The following is a 17,809-nucleotide window of genomic DNA, read 5'->3' as shown; positions in this document are numbered from 1 at the left end:
GGAAGCTCTGAAGGCAGTAGTGAGGGGGGAGGTGATCTTGTTTAAGACTAATAGAAGGGAAGGTGGCAGGACCAGATGGGTTCCCAGTGGAGTATTATAAGAATTTTAAGGATAAATTGGTGCCACTGATGGTGGGAATGTTTGAGGAGACGATAGACAGGGGGTTTGCCACAGCAATTGGGGCAGGCTTCTATTTCCCTGCTGTTTAAAAAGGACAAGGACGAAGTGGAGTGTGGGTTGTTTAGGCCCATATCCCTATTAAATATGGATACCAAGATACTTGCAAAGGTGCTGCGGCAAGTAGCACATTGGTTTGAATGGTTGCTTCACAGCACTAGGGTCCCAGATTCGATTCCCAGCTTGTCTCACTGTCTGTGTGGAGTCTGCACGTTCTCCCCGTGTCTGCGTGGGTTTCCTCCGGGTGCTCCGGTTTCCTCCCACAGTCCAAAGATGTGCAGGTTAGGTGGATTGGCCATGCTAAATTTCCCTTAGTATCCAAAAAGGTTGGGTGGGGTTACTGGGTTACAGGGATAGGTGGAGGTGTGGGCTTAAGTAGGATGCCCTTTCCAAGGGTCGGTAAAGACTCAATGGGCCGAATGGCCTCCTTCTGCACTGTAGATTGTATGATTCTATAAGTTCGAGGTTTACGGCGTGGGTACAGCTGCTGGGCCGCTGTATCAGGAGCCGATGGCGAGTGCTCGCACAAATAACATGAGTTTGGGGTGATTTGCTCTGTACCGGGGTACTAGGCAGGGGTCCTATGTGTCCCCCCCCCTCCCCCCGTTGTTTGCATTGGCGACAGAGCCATTGGCCATCGCTTTAAGGAGCTTGGGTTTGTGGAAGGGGATAGTGGGAGGGGGGATGGAACAGGGGGTATCCTTGTACTCGGATGATTTGCTACTGTATATCTCAGAGCCGAGTCAGTGGGGAATATAATGGGGCTGCTCCAAAGATTTGGGTCGTTCTGGGGATATAAATTGAACCGAGGTAAGAGTGAGCATTTTATGGTGTCCCAGCTGGCAGTGGGGCCGGGGTGGGAGGGCTGCCATTCGTAAGGCGGCTACCCACTTCAGGTATTTGGGGGTGCAAGTGGCCCGTGATTGAGTCGGGGGAGGCTCCAAAGGTATAATTGTACTAGTTTGGTGGAGGGTGAAGGCCGACTTGGCAAGGTGGGATAACCTCCCTCTGTCATTGGCAGTTCGGGTGCAGACAGTTAAAATGAATGTGTTCCATGATTTCTGTTCCTATTTCAGTGCCTGCCGGTCTTTCTAGCCAAGTCGTTTTTCAAGGAGGTAGACAAGTTGGTCACCTTGTTTATTTGAGGGGGGAAGGATGCCAGGGTTAGGAGGGTGGTCCTGCAAAGAGGGTGACAGATGTCGGCGGGTGGGGCGACTGGGCCTCCCAAACTTATATTATTATTGGATGATGAATGCTGAGAAGGTGCAGGGCTGGGCCGTGGGGGGAGAGTCCCGGTGGGTTAAGATGGAGGAGGGCTCGTGTAGGTGGTCTGGGTTGAGGGCGTTGGCAACGACGCTGACCCCAATGGCCGCGGGCAAGTATTTAGTGAGCCTGCTGGTGGTGGCAACTTTGAAGATCTGGCGGCGGTTTAGGCAACGTTTCGAGCCGGGAGGATGGATGCAAGGTTTCGGACGTGGGAGGAGAGGAGGATTACGGCAGTGAAGGATCTGTTTCTGTGGGGACGATTGGCGAGGTTGGAGAAGTTGGGAGAGAAGCACGAGTTGGCGCAGGAGGAAGGGTTTAGACCTGCAAGTCTGAGATTTCGCGAGGAAGGGGTTCCCGAACTTCCTGATAGCGCCGGCCTCCTCACTGTTGGAGGAGGTACTGTCGGCAGGGGAGTTGTAGAGAGGGGCAGTATCGGTAATCTATGGGAGGATTTTGGAGGAGGACAGGGTGTCCATGGAGGGGATTAAGGCTAATTGGGAGGAGGAGCTGGGCGAGGCGATGGAAGAGGGTCTGTGGTGTGAGGTGCTGTGGAGGGTGAATGCCTCAACCTCGTGTGCGAGGTTGGGGCTGATACAATTGAAGGCGGTGTACAGGGCGCACCTCACAAAAGAAAGGATGAGCCGTTTCTTTGAGGGGGTGGAGGATGTCTGTGAGCGATATGGGAGGGGCCCGGCAAGCCTCGGTGTGACGGGGCGATCTGCCGGAGTTTATGACCCTGGAGACGGGGAGGTTTGAGCTGATGGGGCAAAGGAGGGGTTCTACAATTCATGGAGTTTGTTTATCATGCACTTTCGGGAGTTGGTTGCCGTTGAACCATGGAGGATGGAGGGTTTGGTTTGTTGTTTGCTTTTTGTTTTAACTTGGGGGTCGATGTTTTAGGTTGCACATTGGTGGGGTCGTTTTGCTGTTGTTTCTGGTTTTTTTGTTTATTTGTATGGTGAAAATGATGAAAATGCGGCAAATAAAAAGATTAAAAAAGAAATAGATATCCATAAGACAGTTAAAATTAGTTGAAAGGACAGACTTTTACTTGTGCACTTGGTCTGGTTTGAACCCAAGCATTGCAATTAGAGGTGTGTGGTGGGGTATCTGGTCCAAGGTGCCAGCTGCAATCCACATGAAAAGTCAAAAATCATAGTGCAGAGGTGATCTCTGATTTCTTACCTCTTCACCTTCCAAGTGCCCAGATTGCCCAAGCTGAAGCAAAATGGTTTGCGACACCCTGTGGTTTACCATTGACCACAAACTGAACTGGATCAGCCATATAAACAGTGCTGTTGCAAGATCAGGTCAGAGGCTGGGGATTCTGTGGTGAGTAACTCACCTCCTGACTCCCCAAAGCCTGTCCACCATCTACAAGGCACAAGTCAGGAGTGTGATGGAATACTCCCCACTTGCCTGGATGACTGCAGACCCAACAACACTCAAAAACCATCCTGAACAAAGCAGCCTGCTTGATTGGCACCCCATTCACCACCTTAAACATTCACTCCCTCCACCACCAATGCACAGTGGCAGCAACTCACCATGACTCCTTCGACAGCGCTTTCCAAATCCGCAACCACATCTCCTATAAGGACAGATACATGACGACACTGATATCTGCAACTTTCCCTCCAAGCCACACACCATCCTGACTTGGAACTATATCATCGTTCCTTCACTGATGCTGTGTCAAACCCCTAGAACTCCCTCCCTAACTGCACTGTGGTATACCTACACCACAGTGGTGCAAGAAGGTGGCTCATCACCATCTTCTCAAGGGCAATAAATGTTAGTTGAGGCAGCAATGCCCATATCCAATGAACGAATAAATAAAAAAGCACTGAAAATCTGTAAAATCACCTGTATTTAACGGAGAAAGGAAGGGATCGCAGACTTGAGTTCCAGATGACATTAATAATAGTGCCTCCCCATTTGTAGTATTATCGTATCCCTTGAAGAAATCATCGGAATGGTGGAGGCCATGCAGCCTGTCGAGCTTGTTCCACCATTAGATCCTGACTGATTAGCACCTGATCTCCACCCACTTACCTTGGTTACACAACCAATTACGATGTATTTGCTCCCGCTTTGATTCCGGAAATGTTTTGTTTTGTGTTCCAGATGCAGCCCAATTAATGTGGTTTGAGCGATTGTACGTTTGGCTTCTATGTTTGGAGAAGTACATCATTTATCCAGCTGTGGTGCTCAATGGACTCACCAATGATGCTTTCTCTCTCAGTAGTCAGAAGAAACTTGGCTTACAGTAAGCTGCTGCACATTTATATATTTTTATTTTATTTTTAGAAAATTTATTAATTGCCTTTACAGGTTCTCAAATGTGCCTTTTTGATGGCAATGGTTAATCAATTCTAATCCAAGTGCTGTTTGGCTGTACATAACTAGAATGGTCTGTTAGCCTCTGGAGTAATGCTAAAGAAGGAGAAACTTGAAATACACCAACGATTGTGGGGCTGTGGAATGCACTGAAGGGGTTAATGAACAAAGCTCACTCAAGAATAGGTTAGATATTTGAAGGAAATCGGGCTGAAGGGATTCAGAAAAGGGAGAGCACGTGGGATTAGGAAACTGTTCATATTGACGAGAAACACCAGCATAGACTGATTGGACCAAGTGGCCTGTTTGTGTGTTGTAAATTCTCTGTTAAATGTGTAGTGTAGTGCAACAAACTGTAGCAAACCTTTGGCCTATAACTATCCAAGTGGTGAGCTCCTTGTGCGAGCTCACCCTCAGTGGTGAACTATCACAAGCCCCCTCATATCCTGGTGTAGCCACCTGGGTTGGCCACTTCCCGACTTTAAAATGGAGATCCGCTAAGAATGCAGGGAAATTCAGTCAAACGCAGGAAAGACAAGCAGGTGCAAAGTTTCCTGTATATCAGAACTTGCAGGAATCCAGACAGCACTGAAACTAACAAACATTTATATATTGATGCGCGATCCCCGGGAACAATTGGAAACAGTTAAGATAAACAAGGCCAAGCCAGACTCCTCGGCGCCAGCAGGAGCCAAGACAAAGGAAGGCCAACGGACACTTAGGAACCGCCCAGTGATCAGGGAACAGCTCCAGTATTGGAGAAATCGATCCAAGTGATCAGAACTTAGTCCAATCACTTGAAACCTGGTACGGGGTCCGCCCCGAACGGCGCAAAGCCCCTGGGGACTATAAAGTAGAGTCCCCAAGTTCAATTCATCCTTCTTGGCAGGGCCTCTCAGCAGCTCGAAACAACCCTTGACCGTGACCTGCCTAGCAGCTGCACCAACCAAGTAAGTCTCCAGTCAACGCACGCTACGAGATAGGCGCTCCTAGCTACCAGTCTATACCAGCTTCGAAGCCTGCAGACTCAGAATCGGACGAAAGGCCATTTGTTCCCCTGAGCTGATGGGCCAGTTCCAAAGCTAAGTATAGGCCTCTTAGTGTTAGAGATAGTCTAGTAAGTAGAGTTTTATACATGAGTAGTGATTGACTGTGTATAATAAATGTGTTCTGATTTGAAACTTACTAACTGGTGCATTGAATTATTGATCAGCACTTGAACTTGAACCTCGTGGTGGTATCATAAAGATACCTGGCGACGCTAGAGCAAAGGTTATAAAACAGAGCAAATTAAGTAAAGACACAACGAGCAACACTGGCGAGACCCTGACCCTAGACATACATGTGTTCACGAGCATAGTGGGACTGCCAGTCATCACAGAATTGTTTCAACGCAGAATGAGGTCATTCAGCGCCCATCGAGTCTACTACACCAGTTCTCCAGGTGAACAATTCACCGGGTGACATCACCCCGTCTTCCCCATGTAAGCTTGCACATCTTACTTTTCTGATAACAATCTAATTCCCCTTTGAATGCTTCGATTGAACTTACTTCTATTACACTCTCAGGCAGAGCACTCCAGACCTTAACCACATTCGGTATGAAAAGGTTTCTCCTCACATCGACACTATTCTCCTCTCAGTTCACAATGCTTACCCAAGTTTCATATCAGCTGGAAGCTCTGAAACTGTGCACCAACATCTAGGTTATGAATATATATCAGGAAGAGCAAGGGTCCAAACTCTGACCCATGGTGGACTCCCCTCTAAACCTTCCTCCAGTTCGAAAAACATCCATTAACCACTATCAGAAACAACCTGTTGCAGAGGTTTTAGTGAACACACTCAAGGATCTCTTATCCCTCTCTGCCGTTTACACCCAATAGTGGCAACTGGTGATGCTGGGACCACAGACCTGCTGGCCATCTGATTGGACAGCAGCTCTCTAAGGCAGGACTTCCTTCTGAGATGCAGGTGGAAGCCTCACTACAAAGCAGATTCCAGCATTAAATAGCTGCAGGGCACCCATTGGGATCCTTGCCCTTACAACGCAAGAAGTTAATCATATATTACAGTGCAGAATGAGGCCCATCGGCCCCTTGAACAAGCACCCGAGCTAGACCCACTCCCCATCCTATCCCCGTAACCCCAGTTACCTGCACTTCTTGTGAATACAGTCGTCCGGTGGTATGGGTGAGCAGGGCGGGCGCAGCAACAAGAGCTCCCGCCGGTGGCCGCGATTCGCGGCGATTTCAGGGAAATCCCCGAGTCTTCACGCACCCCCTCGACTATCGTCGGTCTTTGGGGCCGTCGCGAGCAGCCAGTGGGACCGGTTTAAAAACTGGCAAAGAACCCCGCGCGGGTGTCGGGCAGCGGGGGCTGAGGCGTTGGGCCCAGCGCGGCGTCGAGGTCAGAGCAGAGCCGAGGCGGCAGGCCCGAGGCCAGGGCACTATGTAGGGAGGGTGTTCACGTCGGATGTCTCCCACCTAGGAGGAAGAAAGAAGGCTGAAGCCTGGTCCCAGGGGAGCTCTGGGTGAATGTAGAGGAGCATAAAAGAAGGTTTAAGGAAGTTTGGTAAATGTTTTTTTTTCTCCCCCCAAAAAAGAAGAAGAAGTCAGATTGATGAAGGACAGGAGGGTGAAGGGGGAGAGAGGAGAAAAGAAAGAAGATAAAAAACAATAAACCGCTAAAGGATGCGAAGAGCAGCGTCGAAGAAAGGAGGAAATGCTGGTTCGCCGCCGAAGGAGAAGACGAGCAAAGGTGTTGACAGGATGGCGGAAGCCGAACTGCAAGGCGGGGCCGCACTACTTACGGTGGAGAAGATGACCGAGGTGATGGCGGTGGAGCTGGAAAAACAGTTTGCGAGGCACATGGAGGCCTTGAGGAAAGAGACGGCGGTCATGTTGAAGTCATTGGTGGAGGAGGCAATCGGTCTGATGAGGGTGGAGGTGGCAAAGGCACGGCCGAGGTGAGAGAGCAGGGCAAGAAGATGAAGGAAGTGGAGGAGGCCGTGTCACGACACAGCGACCAGGTCACCTCAATGGGGGACGAGCTGCGGAGGGTGGTGGAGGTTAACAGAGGACTCCGAGCAAAGCTGGAAAACTTGGAAAACCGCTCAAGGTGGCACAATTTGAGAATTGTGGGCTTGCCCAAAGGGACAGAGGGCCCAAGGCCAACGCAATACTTCGCTAAGAAGTTGGCGGAGCTGATGGGGGAGGATGAGAGCCCCACCCTGTACGAGCTAGACCGAGCTCACCGGTCATTAAGGCCGAAGTTCAAAGTGAACGAGCCGCCAAGGGCATGAAGTTTTGCATGAAGGAGAAGGTATTAAGCTGGGCGAAGCAGAACTGTGAGCTGCTGTGGGGTGGTACTGTGGTTCGGATCTACCAGGACTTGACGGTGGAGTTGGCAAAAAGACGAGCGGCGTTTGGGCGAGTGAAGGCGGCTTTGTACAAGAAGGGGGTGCGATTTGGTATGGTGTACCCGGCGAAGCTGAGAGTAACATATAACGCTAAAGACTTTTATTTTGAGACAGCGGAGGCGGCTGAGGCGTTCGTGAGGGCAGAAGGCTTGGGACAGATGTGAAGAGTGGAACTGGAAGAGAGACTGTGAACTGTGTTTGAGCAGCTGGAAAATGTATAAATGTTACAACTTTCTTTTTACTGATTTGTATTGCAATTTACTTCTCTTTGCATTGTTACAGAGTTCAAGTTAATGGCGTTCTGTGTTGCGAAGGTTAAATGTTATATTAGTGAATTGTAGGGGTTGGATTGTTGGGTTTGTTTTGTTGTTTCTTTCTCTGGGACTGGGTGGAAGGGGCGATATGTTTTGGCGGGGGGGAGCCACCCGCGCTAGCTAACTAAAGTCAGTTAGTGAACGGGGGTGAGGTGAGAGGAGGGCTGCGGACGTTGGAGCCTGGATAGCAGGCTTCAATGGGCCTACAAGGCGAGCGAGAGGGGGGTTAGGGATGGATGTTGGGGGATGTTTTTGTAGGGGGGGGGTTCTTGGGAGGGGGGGGAGGGGTTCGATGTTAACAATGGACAGGGGCGGGTCAGGCTTATAGGGCAGGGCCCGGTGGTATGGTGATGGTGGATAAGAAAGGTGGTGGGGGGGTGGTGAGAGACCCCCAGTAAGGATAGTCATGTGGAACGTAAGAGGGCTAGGAGGTCTGGTCAAGAGGTCAAGGGTGCTTGCACATCTTAAAAGTTTGAATGCCGATGTAGCAATGCTGCAGGAGACATCACTTGAGGGTGAAGGACCAGGTGAGACTTAAAAAGGGCTGGGTTAGCCAAGTGTTTCACTCCGGATTTGATGGGAGGGCTCGAGGGGTAGCGGTGTTGGTCAGCAAAAGGGTACGCTTCCAGATGGAGATCAGGGGGGTAGATATGTGATTGTGGCAGGGGCGCTGGAGGGGAGATTAGTGGCGCTGTTAAGTGTATACGGTCCCAATTGGGACGATGTGGGATTCGCGAGGAAGGTGTTTGGGGCCATTCCCGACTTGGACACGCATGAGCTGATTGTGGGAAGGGACTGGAACTTGGTGCAGGAGCCAAGGTTGGACAGATCACGGCCGTGCTCGCTGGTCCCATCAGGGGGGGGAAGGCGCTGGCTGGGTTAATAATAATAATAATAATAACAATCACTTATTGTCACAAGTAGGCTTCAGTGAAGTTACTGTGAAAAGCCCCTAGTCGCCACATTCCGGCGCCTGTTCGGGGAGGCTGGTACGGGAATTGAACCCGCGCTGCTGGCTGTGTTCTGCATTACAAGCCAGCGATTTAACCCATTGTGCTAAATCAGCCCCTAATGGTGGAAATGGGAGGGGTGGACCCTTGGAGGTTCCTGCACCCAAGGGACCGGGAGTATTCGTTTTTCTCAGCGGTCCATAAGGTATACTCGCGGATCGACTTATTTGTGGTGGGAAAAGCTTTGCTGGCTGGAGTCAAGAGGTCGGAATACTCGGCAATTGCAGTGTCAGATCACGCTCCACATTGGGTGGATATGGTGCTGGAGAAGGGGGTAGCGCAGAGACCGGGGTGGAAATTAGATGTGGGGCTTTTGGGGAACCAAATGTTCTGTGAGAAAATTGAAAAGGTAATTAAGGAATATGTAGGTTTCAACTGTACGGGTGAGGTGTCGAAGGCAGTCGTCTGGGAGGCTCTAAAGGCGGTGGTGAGGGCTGAGGTAATTTTGTTTAAGGCCAGGGTGGACAAAGAGGAGAGGTTGGAGTGGCAGAGGGTAATAGATGAGATGTTGGAGGTAGATAGGAGGTATGCAGAAGATGGGGACCCAGCGAAGCTGGAAAAGAGGAAGGAACTACAGGCGAGCTTCGACCGACTGTCCACCAGGAAGGCCAACTGAGACGAGCAAGGGGTGCAGTTTATGAACATGGAGATAAAGCATGTTAGCAGGTCAGCTCCGGAGGGAGGCAGCGGTAAGGGAAATTCTTCAGGTGAGGGATAGGACAGGGAATTTGGTGGTGGCTCCAGTGCTGATTAACAAGGTTTTTGAGGAATTTTATGAGAGGTTGTACAAGCCACCCGGGGGAGACCGTGAGATGCAGGAATTTCTAGATGGGTTGGAGTACCCGAGGCTAGGGGAGGGGAACAGGGCTACATTAGAAGGAGCAATAGTGGAGCAGGAGATAAAGGATGCGATTGGGAGGATGCAGTCGGGGAAGGTGGCAGGGCCGGATGGGTTTCCGGTGAAATATTATAAAAAATTCAAGGACAGGTTGGCACCCCTGATGGTGGGGAGGTTTGAGGAGGCGATAGGAAAGGGGGTGCTGCCGCAAACCTTGGGGCAGGCATCGATTTCACTGTTGCTAAAAAAAGATAAGGATCCGACGGAGTGTGGGTCGTATAGGCCCATATCACTTCTGAATGTGGACGCAAAAGTGTTGGCGAAGGTACTGGCGGGTAGGCTGGAGGAGTACCTTCCGAAGGTGATAGGGGAGGATCAGACGGGATTCGTGAAAGGGAGGCAGCTGTTTTCGAACATTAGGAGAGTTTTGAACGTAGTTATGGCTCCGGCAGAAGGGAAGGAAACAGAGGTAGTTGTGGTATTGGACGCTGAGAAGGCGTTTGACCGGGTAGAATGGGGGTACCTGATGGCAGTGCTGGAGCGGTTTGGGATTGGACCAAGACATGTGAACTGGGTAAAGCTACTATATAAGGAGCCGAAAGCGAGTGTCCGCACAAATAATATCAGTTCAAGATACTTTTCTCTCCACCGTGGGACGAGACAGGGATGTCCTATGTCCCCCCTGCTGTTTGCACTTGCGATTGAGCCATTGGCCATCGCATTGAGAAGTTCGGGAGCATGGAAAGGGGAAAGGAATAGTGCGGGGTGGGGGGGGGCGGGATAGAGCATAGGGTGTCCTTATATGCCGACAACTTGCTGCTGTACGTGTCGGAACCGACTGCGTCGATAGGAGGAATATTGGAGCTACTGCGGGTATTTGGGTCTTTCTCGGGGTACAAGCTGAACTTGGACAAGAGTGAGTTTTTTGTGGTGTCTTGGCCGGGGGTGGGGGCAGGGGTGGGGGGGCTGCCATTCTGTAGGGCAGGGACTCACTTTAGGTATCTGGCGGTGGAGGTTGCCCGGGAGTGGGGGAGGCTTCGCAGGTACAACATCACTAGTTTGGTGGGGAGAGTGAAAGCCGATCTGGCAAGGTGGGATGGCCTTCCTCTGTCACTGGCGGGTCGGGTACAGGTGGTCAAAATGAATGTGTTGCCGCAATTTCTGTTTATTTTTCAATGCCTACCGATTTTCCTGCCAAAGTCTTTTTTCAGGGAGATTGAGGGAAGGATTACCTCGTTTATATGGGGAGGGAAGGTGGCCAGAGTGAGAAAGGTGCTGCTACAGAGGGGAAGGCAGGCAGGGGGTTTGGGTCTCCCGAACTTGTTGTACTACCACTGGGCAGCGAATGTGGAGAAGGTGTGGAGCTGGGTCAGAGGGGTTTGATTCCCAGTGGGTCAGAATGGATGAGAGGTTGTGCAGGGGGTCGGGGCTGAAAACACTAGCAACAGCGTCACTCCCGATAGCTCCGGGGAAATACTCAGAGAGTCCGGTAATAATAGCTTCATTGAAAATCTGGAGGCAGTTTTGCTAACACTTCGGGTTGGGGGCAGGGTCAAGGGAAATGCCGATTCGGGGGAACCATAGATTTGAGCCAGGGAGGTGGGATGGATGTTTTCGGAAATGGGAAGAGAAGGGGATTAAGACACTAAAAGATTTGTTTCTTCGGGGTCGGTTTGCAGGATTGAGGGAGTTGGAAGCGACGTATGGGCTGGAGCAGGGAGAAGTGTTTAGGTACATGCAGGTTCGGGATTTTGCCAGGAAGGAGATACAGAGCTTCCCAGAGGAACCGGCCTCCACATTGCTGGAGGAGGTGTTGACGACAAGGGGACTGGAGAAGGGGGCAGTGTCAGCAGTGTACTGAGCTATTTTGGAAGAGGATAAGGCACCACTGGAAGGGATCAAAGCAAAGTGGGAGGAAGAGCTGGGAGAGGTTATAGAGGAGGGGGTCTGGTGTGAGGTGCTCCGGAGAATGAATGCCTCCACCTCATGTGCGAGGTTGGGGCTGATACAGCTGAAGGTGGTATATAGAGCACACCTCACGAGGGCGCGGATGAGACGATTTTTTGAAGGAGTTGAGGATGTGTGTGAGCGGTGCGGGGGTGGGGGGGGCGCCGCCAATCACGTTCATATGTTTAAGTCCTGTCCAAAGCTAGGGGAGTACTGGATGGAGGTGTTTCGGGTAATTTGCCAGGTGGTACGTGTGAAACTGGACCCGGGTCCCCGGGAGGCCATATTCGGGGTGTCGGACCAGCCAGGGTTGGAAACGGGTGCGGAGGCAGATATCATAGCTTTCGCCTCGTTGATCGCCCGAAGGCAGATCCTGCTGGGATGGAGAGCAGCCTCTCCACCCAGTGCCCTGGCATGGCGGGGGGACCGGTTGGAATACTTGACCCTTGAGAAGGTTAAGTTCGAACTGAGGGGAAGCTCGGAGGGGTTCTACAAGTCATGGGCACTATTTATTATGCACTTTCAAGAACTGGATAACATTGAACATTAGTTGGGGGGGTGGGAGGGTTGGGGGGGAGGGGGCTGAGTATATTAAAGGTGACTATGGGTAATCCCTGATTCCTTTTTGTCATTTGTTTATGGAAACATGCGGGCTGATGTTTGGGGGTTGGTGGGCGGATGAGAGCGTTGTTACTGTTATGAGGATTGACATATCTGTTGCTGATTATTGTTTGTTGTTGATGGGTGTAAATGCGGGAGAAAATGTGAAAAAGGAGGAGAATAAAAATATATATTTTTAAAAATGGGAATACAGAAATTTAAAATGGAAACATAAGAATACGAACAGGGGCGGATCTACTATGAAACTAATGAAGCTTAAGCTTCAGGGCCCCTAATCCCAGAGGGGCCCCAGAAGCGACTTTAGTCCACATTGCTTAAAAATTTTGGGTCTACTGTATGAGAAGGGTTTTAAAAAAAATAATAATATTAATAATATAGTGTGATTCAATACAAAATAATAGTTAAAATAAAAATTAAAAGGTTATTAAAGTATCATGTAGGCTTGCCGTAAACGAAAAAACGTTCAAATTAAGGATGTTCCATTCTAAATATATTTAATATAAAATAATTATAAATAATTTAAAACACTATTAACATGTATGACTGAAATACAAACAGTAGATGACGTGTCGTAACAAAAAAGGGGAGCCGTTGAAAAGGCAATCACGACTTCCGGGTGCGGCGATGACCAGCTAAGTCGCACGTTTCGGCAGCTCCCGGTGGAACGGACTTTTGGGCTCTTAATAAGAGCCCCAACGGCAATTTTAACGGCTAGAAGCACTGTGCGGTAAACCAGAAGGGAATCCCCCCTGGAAACGGATGGAAAAAGGAGAGGGAAGTGGCCAGATTGCAGTGGATCCTTTGGAGCAGCGGCAAGGAAGGCAAGCAAGAACCAAGATGGCGACGGAAGGTGGCAGTTTAACATGGGGCCCTGAACAACAAGAGTTTTTGAAACGCTGCGTGGAAGAACTTAAAAAGGAAATGAAGAAGGAGCTGTTGGCCCCGATATTACAGGCGATCGAAGGGCTAAAGGAGGAACAAAAGACCCAGGAGCGGGAGCTTCGGGTCGTGAAGGCAAAGGCTGCCGAGAACGAGGACGATATACAGGGCCTGGTGGTGAAGACGGAGATGCACGAGGCACACCATAAACGATGTGTGGAAAGACTGGAGGTGCTGGAGAATAACGCGAGGAGGAATAATTTAAGGATTCTTGGTCTTCCTGAAGGTGCAGAAGGAGCAGACGTCGGGGCACATGTGAGCACGATGCTGCACTCGTTATTGGGAGCGGAGGCCCCGGCGGGTTCGCTGGAGGTGAAGGTAGCATACCGAGTGATGGCGCGAGGACCGAGAGCAGGAGAAATTCCTAGAGCCATAGTGGTGAGATTCCTCCGTTTGAAGGACAAAGAGATGGTCCTTAGATGGGCAAAGAAAACTCGGAGCAGTAGGTGGGAGAACGCGGTGATCCGCGTATATCAAGACTGGAGTGCGGAGGTGGCGAGAAGGAGGGCGAGCTTTAATCGGGCCAAGGCGGTGCTTCACAAAAAGAAGATAAAATTTGGAATGCTGCAACCGGTAAGACTGTGGGTCACATATCAAGGGAGGCACCACTACTTTGAGACGGCGGATGAGGCGTGGACTTTTATTGTGGAAGAAAAACTGGAATAAGCGGGTTATTAAAAAAGAACGTTTGAAACAAAGTGGTGGGGCAAGTATGGGCGGCGAAGAGGGGGGGAAAAAGGGGGGGAAAGATGAGTTTTATGTTATTAATCCTGTGATGCGGTAACTTTTCTCTCTTCCACAGGTGGTGGTGGAGGGAGGAAGGGAGGTGTAGGAGATGGGGCGTTGGCCATGGGGGGCGGGGCCAAAAGGGAAGCGCGGGCTTTGTTCCCGCGCTATGATAATCATGGCGGGAATAGGGAAGCAGGAAGGAGGGGGCGTCGCACGGTGCGAGCCGAGGTCACGGGGGGAAGCCGAGGTCGGCCAGAGTTTGCTGACTTCTGGGAGCAACATGAGGGGTGTAACTACGCTAGTGGGGGATCTAGCGGGGGGGGGGGGGGGGGGGGGGGGGGAGGGTTGCTGCTGCTGGGGAGAGGGGGGAGCCGGAATGGGGTGGGGTGGGCGGGGGGGCACCGCCTGGGGGGGACACAGCTGCGTGGGAACCGGGTGAGGAGCTGGAAAAAGGGGATGGCTAATCGACAAGTGGGGGGGGGTAAAAAGCCCCCCAACCCGGTTGATCACGTGGAATGTGAGAGGGCTGAACGGGCCGATAAAGAGGGCACGAGTACTCGCACACCTTAAGAAACTTAAGGCAGACGTGGTTATGTTACAAGAGACGCACTTGAAACTTATAGACCAGGTTAGACTACGCAAAGGATGGGTGGGGCAGGTGTTTCATTCGGGGCTAGATGCGAAAAACAGGGGGGTGGCTATACTAGTGGGGAAGCGGGTTATGTTTGAGGCAAAGACCATAGTGGCGGATAGCGGGGGCAGATACGTGATGGTGAGTGGCAAATTACAGGGGGAGGCGGTGGTCTTGGTAAACGTATATGCCCCGAACTGGGATGATGCCAATTTTATGAGGCGCATGCTAGGACGCATCCCGGACCTAGAGGTGGGAAAGTTGGTAATGGGGGGAGATTTTAATACGGTGCTGGAGCCAGGGCTGGACAGGTCGAGATCCAGGACTTGAAGGAGGCCGGCTGCAGCCAAGGTGCTTAAAGATTTTATGGAGCAGATGGGAGGAGTAGACCCGTGGAGATTTAGTAGACCTAGGAGTAAGGAGTTTTCGTTTTTCTCCTATGTCCACAAAGTTTATTCGCGAATAGACTTTTTTGTTTTGGGAAGGGCGTTGATCCCGAAGGTGAGGGGGACTGAGTATACGGCTATAGCCATTTCGGATCACGCTCCACATTGGGTAGACTTGGAGATAGGGGAGGAAACAGAAGGGCGTCCACCCTGGAGAATGGACATGGGACTAATGGCAGATGAAGGGGTGTGTCTAAGGGTGAGGGGGTGCATTGAAAAATACTTGGAACTCAATGATAATGGGGAGGTCCAGGTGGGAGTGGTCTGGGAGGCGCTGAAGGCAGTGGTTAGAGGGGAGCTGACATCAATAAGGGCACATAAAGGAAAGCAGGAGAGTAGGGAACGGGAGCGGTTGCTGCAAGAACTTCTGCGGGTGGACAGGCAATATGCGGAGGCACCGGAGGAGGGACTGTACAGGGAAAGGCAAAGGTTACACGTAGAATTTGACTTGCTGACAACGGGTACTGCAGAAGCACAGTGGAGGAAGGCACAGGGTGTACAGTATGAGTATGGGGAGAAGGCGAGCAGGTTGCTGGCCCATCAATTGAGGAAAAGGGGAGCAGCGAGGGAAATAGGGGGAGTGAGGGATGAGGAAGGAGAGATAGAGCGGGGAGCGGAGAGAGTGAATGGAGTGTTCAAGGCATTCTATAAAAGATTATACGAAGCTCGGCCCCCGGATGGGAAGGAGAGAATGATGTGCTTCCTGGACCGGCTGGAATTTCCTAAGGTGGAGGAGCAGGAGAGGGTGGGACTGGGAGCACAGATCGAGATAGAGGAAGTAGTGAAAGGAATTAGGAGTATGCAGGCGGGGAAGGCTCCGGGACCGGATAGATTTCCAGTCGAATTTTATAGGAAATATGTGGACTTGCTTGCCCCGATACTGATGAGAACCTTTAATGAGGCGAAGGAAAGGGGACAGCTGCCCCCGACTATGTCGGAGGCAATGATATCGCTTCTCCTAAAGAAGGAAAAAGACCCGCTGCAATGCGGGTCCTATAGACCTATTTCCTTCCTAAATGTAGACGCTAAGATTCTGGCCAAGGTAATGGCAATGAGGATAGAGGATTGTGTCCCGGGGGTAGTCCATGAGGACCAAACTGGGTTTGTGAAGGGGAGACAGCTGAATACGAATATACGGAGGCTGCTAGGGGTAATGATGATGCCCCCACCAGAGGGGGAAGCGGAGATAGTGGTGGCGATGGATGCCGAGAAAGCATTTGATAGAGTGGAGTGGGATTATTTGTGGGAGGTGTTGAGGAGATTTGGCTTTGGAGATGAGTATATTAGATGGGTACAGCTGCTGTATAGGGCCCCGATGGTGAGCGTGGTCACGAATGGACGGGGGTCTGCGTATTTTCGGCTCCATAGAGGGACGAGGCAGGGATATCCTCTGTCTCCATTATTGTTTGCACTGGCGATTGAGCCCCTGGCAATAGCATTGAGGGGCTCCAGGAAGTGGAGGGGAGTACTCAGGGGAGGAGAGGAACACCGGGTATCTCTTTACGCGGACGATTTATTGGTGTATGTGGCAGACCCGGCGGAAGGGTTGCCAGAGATAATGCGGATACTTGGGGAGTTTGGAGAATTTTCAGGATATAAGCTGAACATGGGGAAAAGTGAGCTGTTTGTGGTGCATCCAGGGGAGCAGAGCAGAGAAATAGAGGACTTACCGTTGAGGAAGGTAACAAGGGACTTTCGCTACTTGGGGATCCAGATAGCCAAGAATTGGGGTGCATTGCATAGGTTAAACTTAACGCGGTTGGTGGAACAGATGGAGGAGGACTTCAAGAGATGGGACATGGTATCCCTGTCATTGGCAGGGAGGGTACAAGCGGTTAAAATGGTGGTCCTCCCGAGATTCCACTTTGTGTTTCAGTGCCTCCCGGTGGTGATCACGAAGGCTTTTTTCAAAAGGATTGAGAAGAGTATCATGAGTTTTGTGTGGGCCGGGAAGACCCAGAGAGTGAGGAAGGGATTTTTGCAACGTAGTAGGGATAGGGGGGGCTGGCGCTACCGAGCCTGAGTGAGTACTACTGGGCCGCCAACATCTCAATGGTATGTAAGTGGATGGGAGAAGAGGAGGGAGCGGCGTGGAAGAGATTGGAGAAGGCGTCCTATAGGGGGACTTGCCTACAAGCCATGGTGACGGCGCCGTTGCCGTTCTCACCGAAGAAATACACCACAAGCCCGGTGGTGGTGGCTACTCTGAAAATTTGGGGGCAATGGAGACGGCATAGAGGAAAGACGGGAGCCTCGGTGTGGTCCCCGATAAGAAATAATCATAGGTTTGCTCCGGGGAGAATGGATGGGAGATTTGGAACATGGCAAAGAGCAGGAGTAACACAATTGAGAGATCTGTTTGTAGATGGGACGTTTGCAAGTCTGGGAGCGCTGATCGAAAAATATGGGTTGCCCCAAGGGAATGCATTCCGGTATATGCAACTGAGGGCTTTTACGAGGCAACAGGTGAGGGAATTCCCGCAGCTCCCGACGCAGGAGGTGCAGGACAGAGTGATCTCAAAGACATGGGTGGGGGACGGTAAGGTGTCAGACATATATAGGGAGATGAGAGACGAGGGGGAGATTATGGTAGACGAGCTGAAAGGGAAATGGGAAGAAGAGCTGGGGGAGGAGATTGAGGAGGGGCTGTGGGCTGATGCCCTAAGTAGGGTAAACTCATCGTCCTCGTGTGCCAGGCTAAGCCTGATACAATTTAAGGTGTTACACAGGGCGCATATGACTGGAACACGGCTTAGCAAATTTTTTGGAGTAGAGGATAGGTGTGCGAGATGCTCGAAAAGCCCAGCGAATCACACCCACATGTTCTGGTCATGTCCGGCACTACAGGGGTTTTGGGTGGGGGTGACAAAGGTGCTTTCGAAGGTAGTGGGGGTCCGGGTCGAACCAAGCTGGGGGTTGGCTATATTTGGGGTTGCAGAAGAGCCGGGAGTGCAGGAGGCGAGAGAGGCTGATGTTTTGGCCTTTGCGTCCCTAGTAGCCCGGCGCAGGATACTGTTGATGTGGAAGGAAGCCAAGCCCCCGGGTGTGGAGACCTGGATAAATGACATGGCAGGGTTTATAAAGCTGGAACGGATTAAGTTCGTCCTAAGGGGATCGGCTCAAGGGTTCA

General features: G+C 51.1%; 1 protein-coding gene across 1 annotated transcript in view; it reads left to right on the top strand.

The window, feature by feature from the left end:
• Positions 1 to 17,809, top strand: part of LOC140411422 (pecanex-like protein 2) — a 429,375-nt gene that overhangs the window by 202,204 nt on the left and 209,362 nt on the right. The window contains exon 21 of the mRNA XM_072500529.1: positions 3,571 to 3,712. Coding sequence (XP_072356630.1) covers positions 3,571 to 3,712 — 142 coding nt within the window. The remainder of the gene's footprint in view (positions 1 to 3,570; positions 3,713 to 17,809) is intronic.

Source organism: Scyliorhinus torazame, chromosome 4 (genome assembly GCF_047496885.1).
Source record: "Scyliorhinus torazame isolate Kashiwa2021f chromosome 4, sScyTor2.1, whole genome shotgun sequence".
In the NCBI taxonomy this organism is placed as follows: Eukaryota; Metazoa; Chordata; class Chondrichthyes; order Carcharhiniformes; family Scyliorhinidae; genus Scyliorhinus; species Scyliorhinus torazame.
Note: the sequence above shows the minus strand (reverse complement) of the source record. Positions and strands in the feature narration are given on the sequence as shown.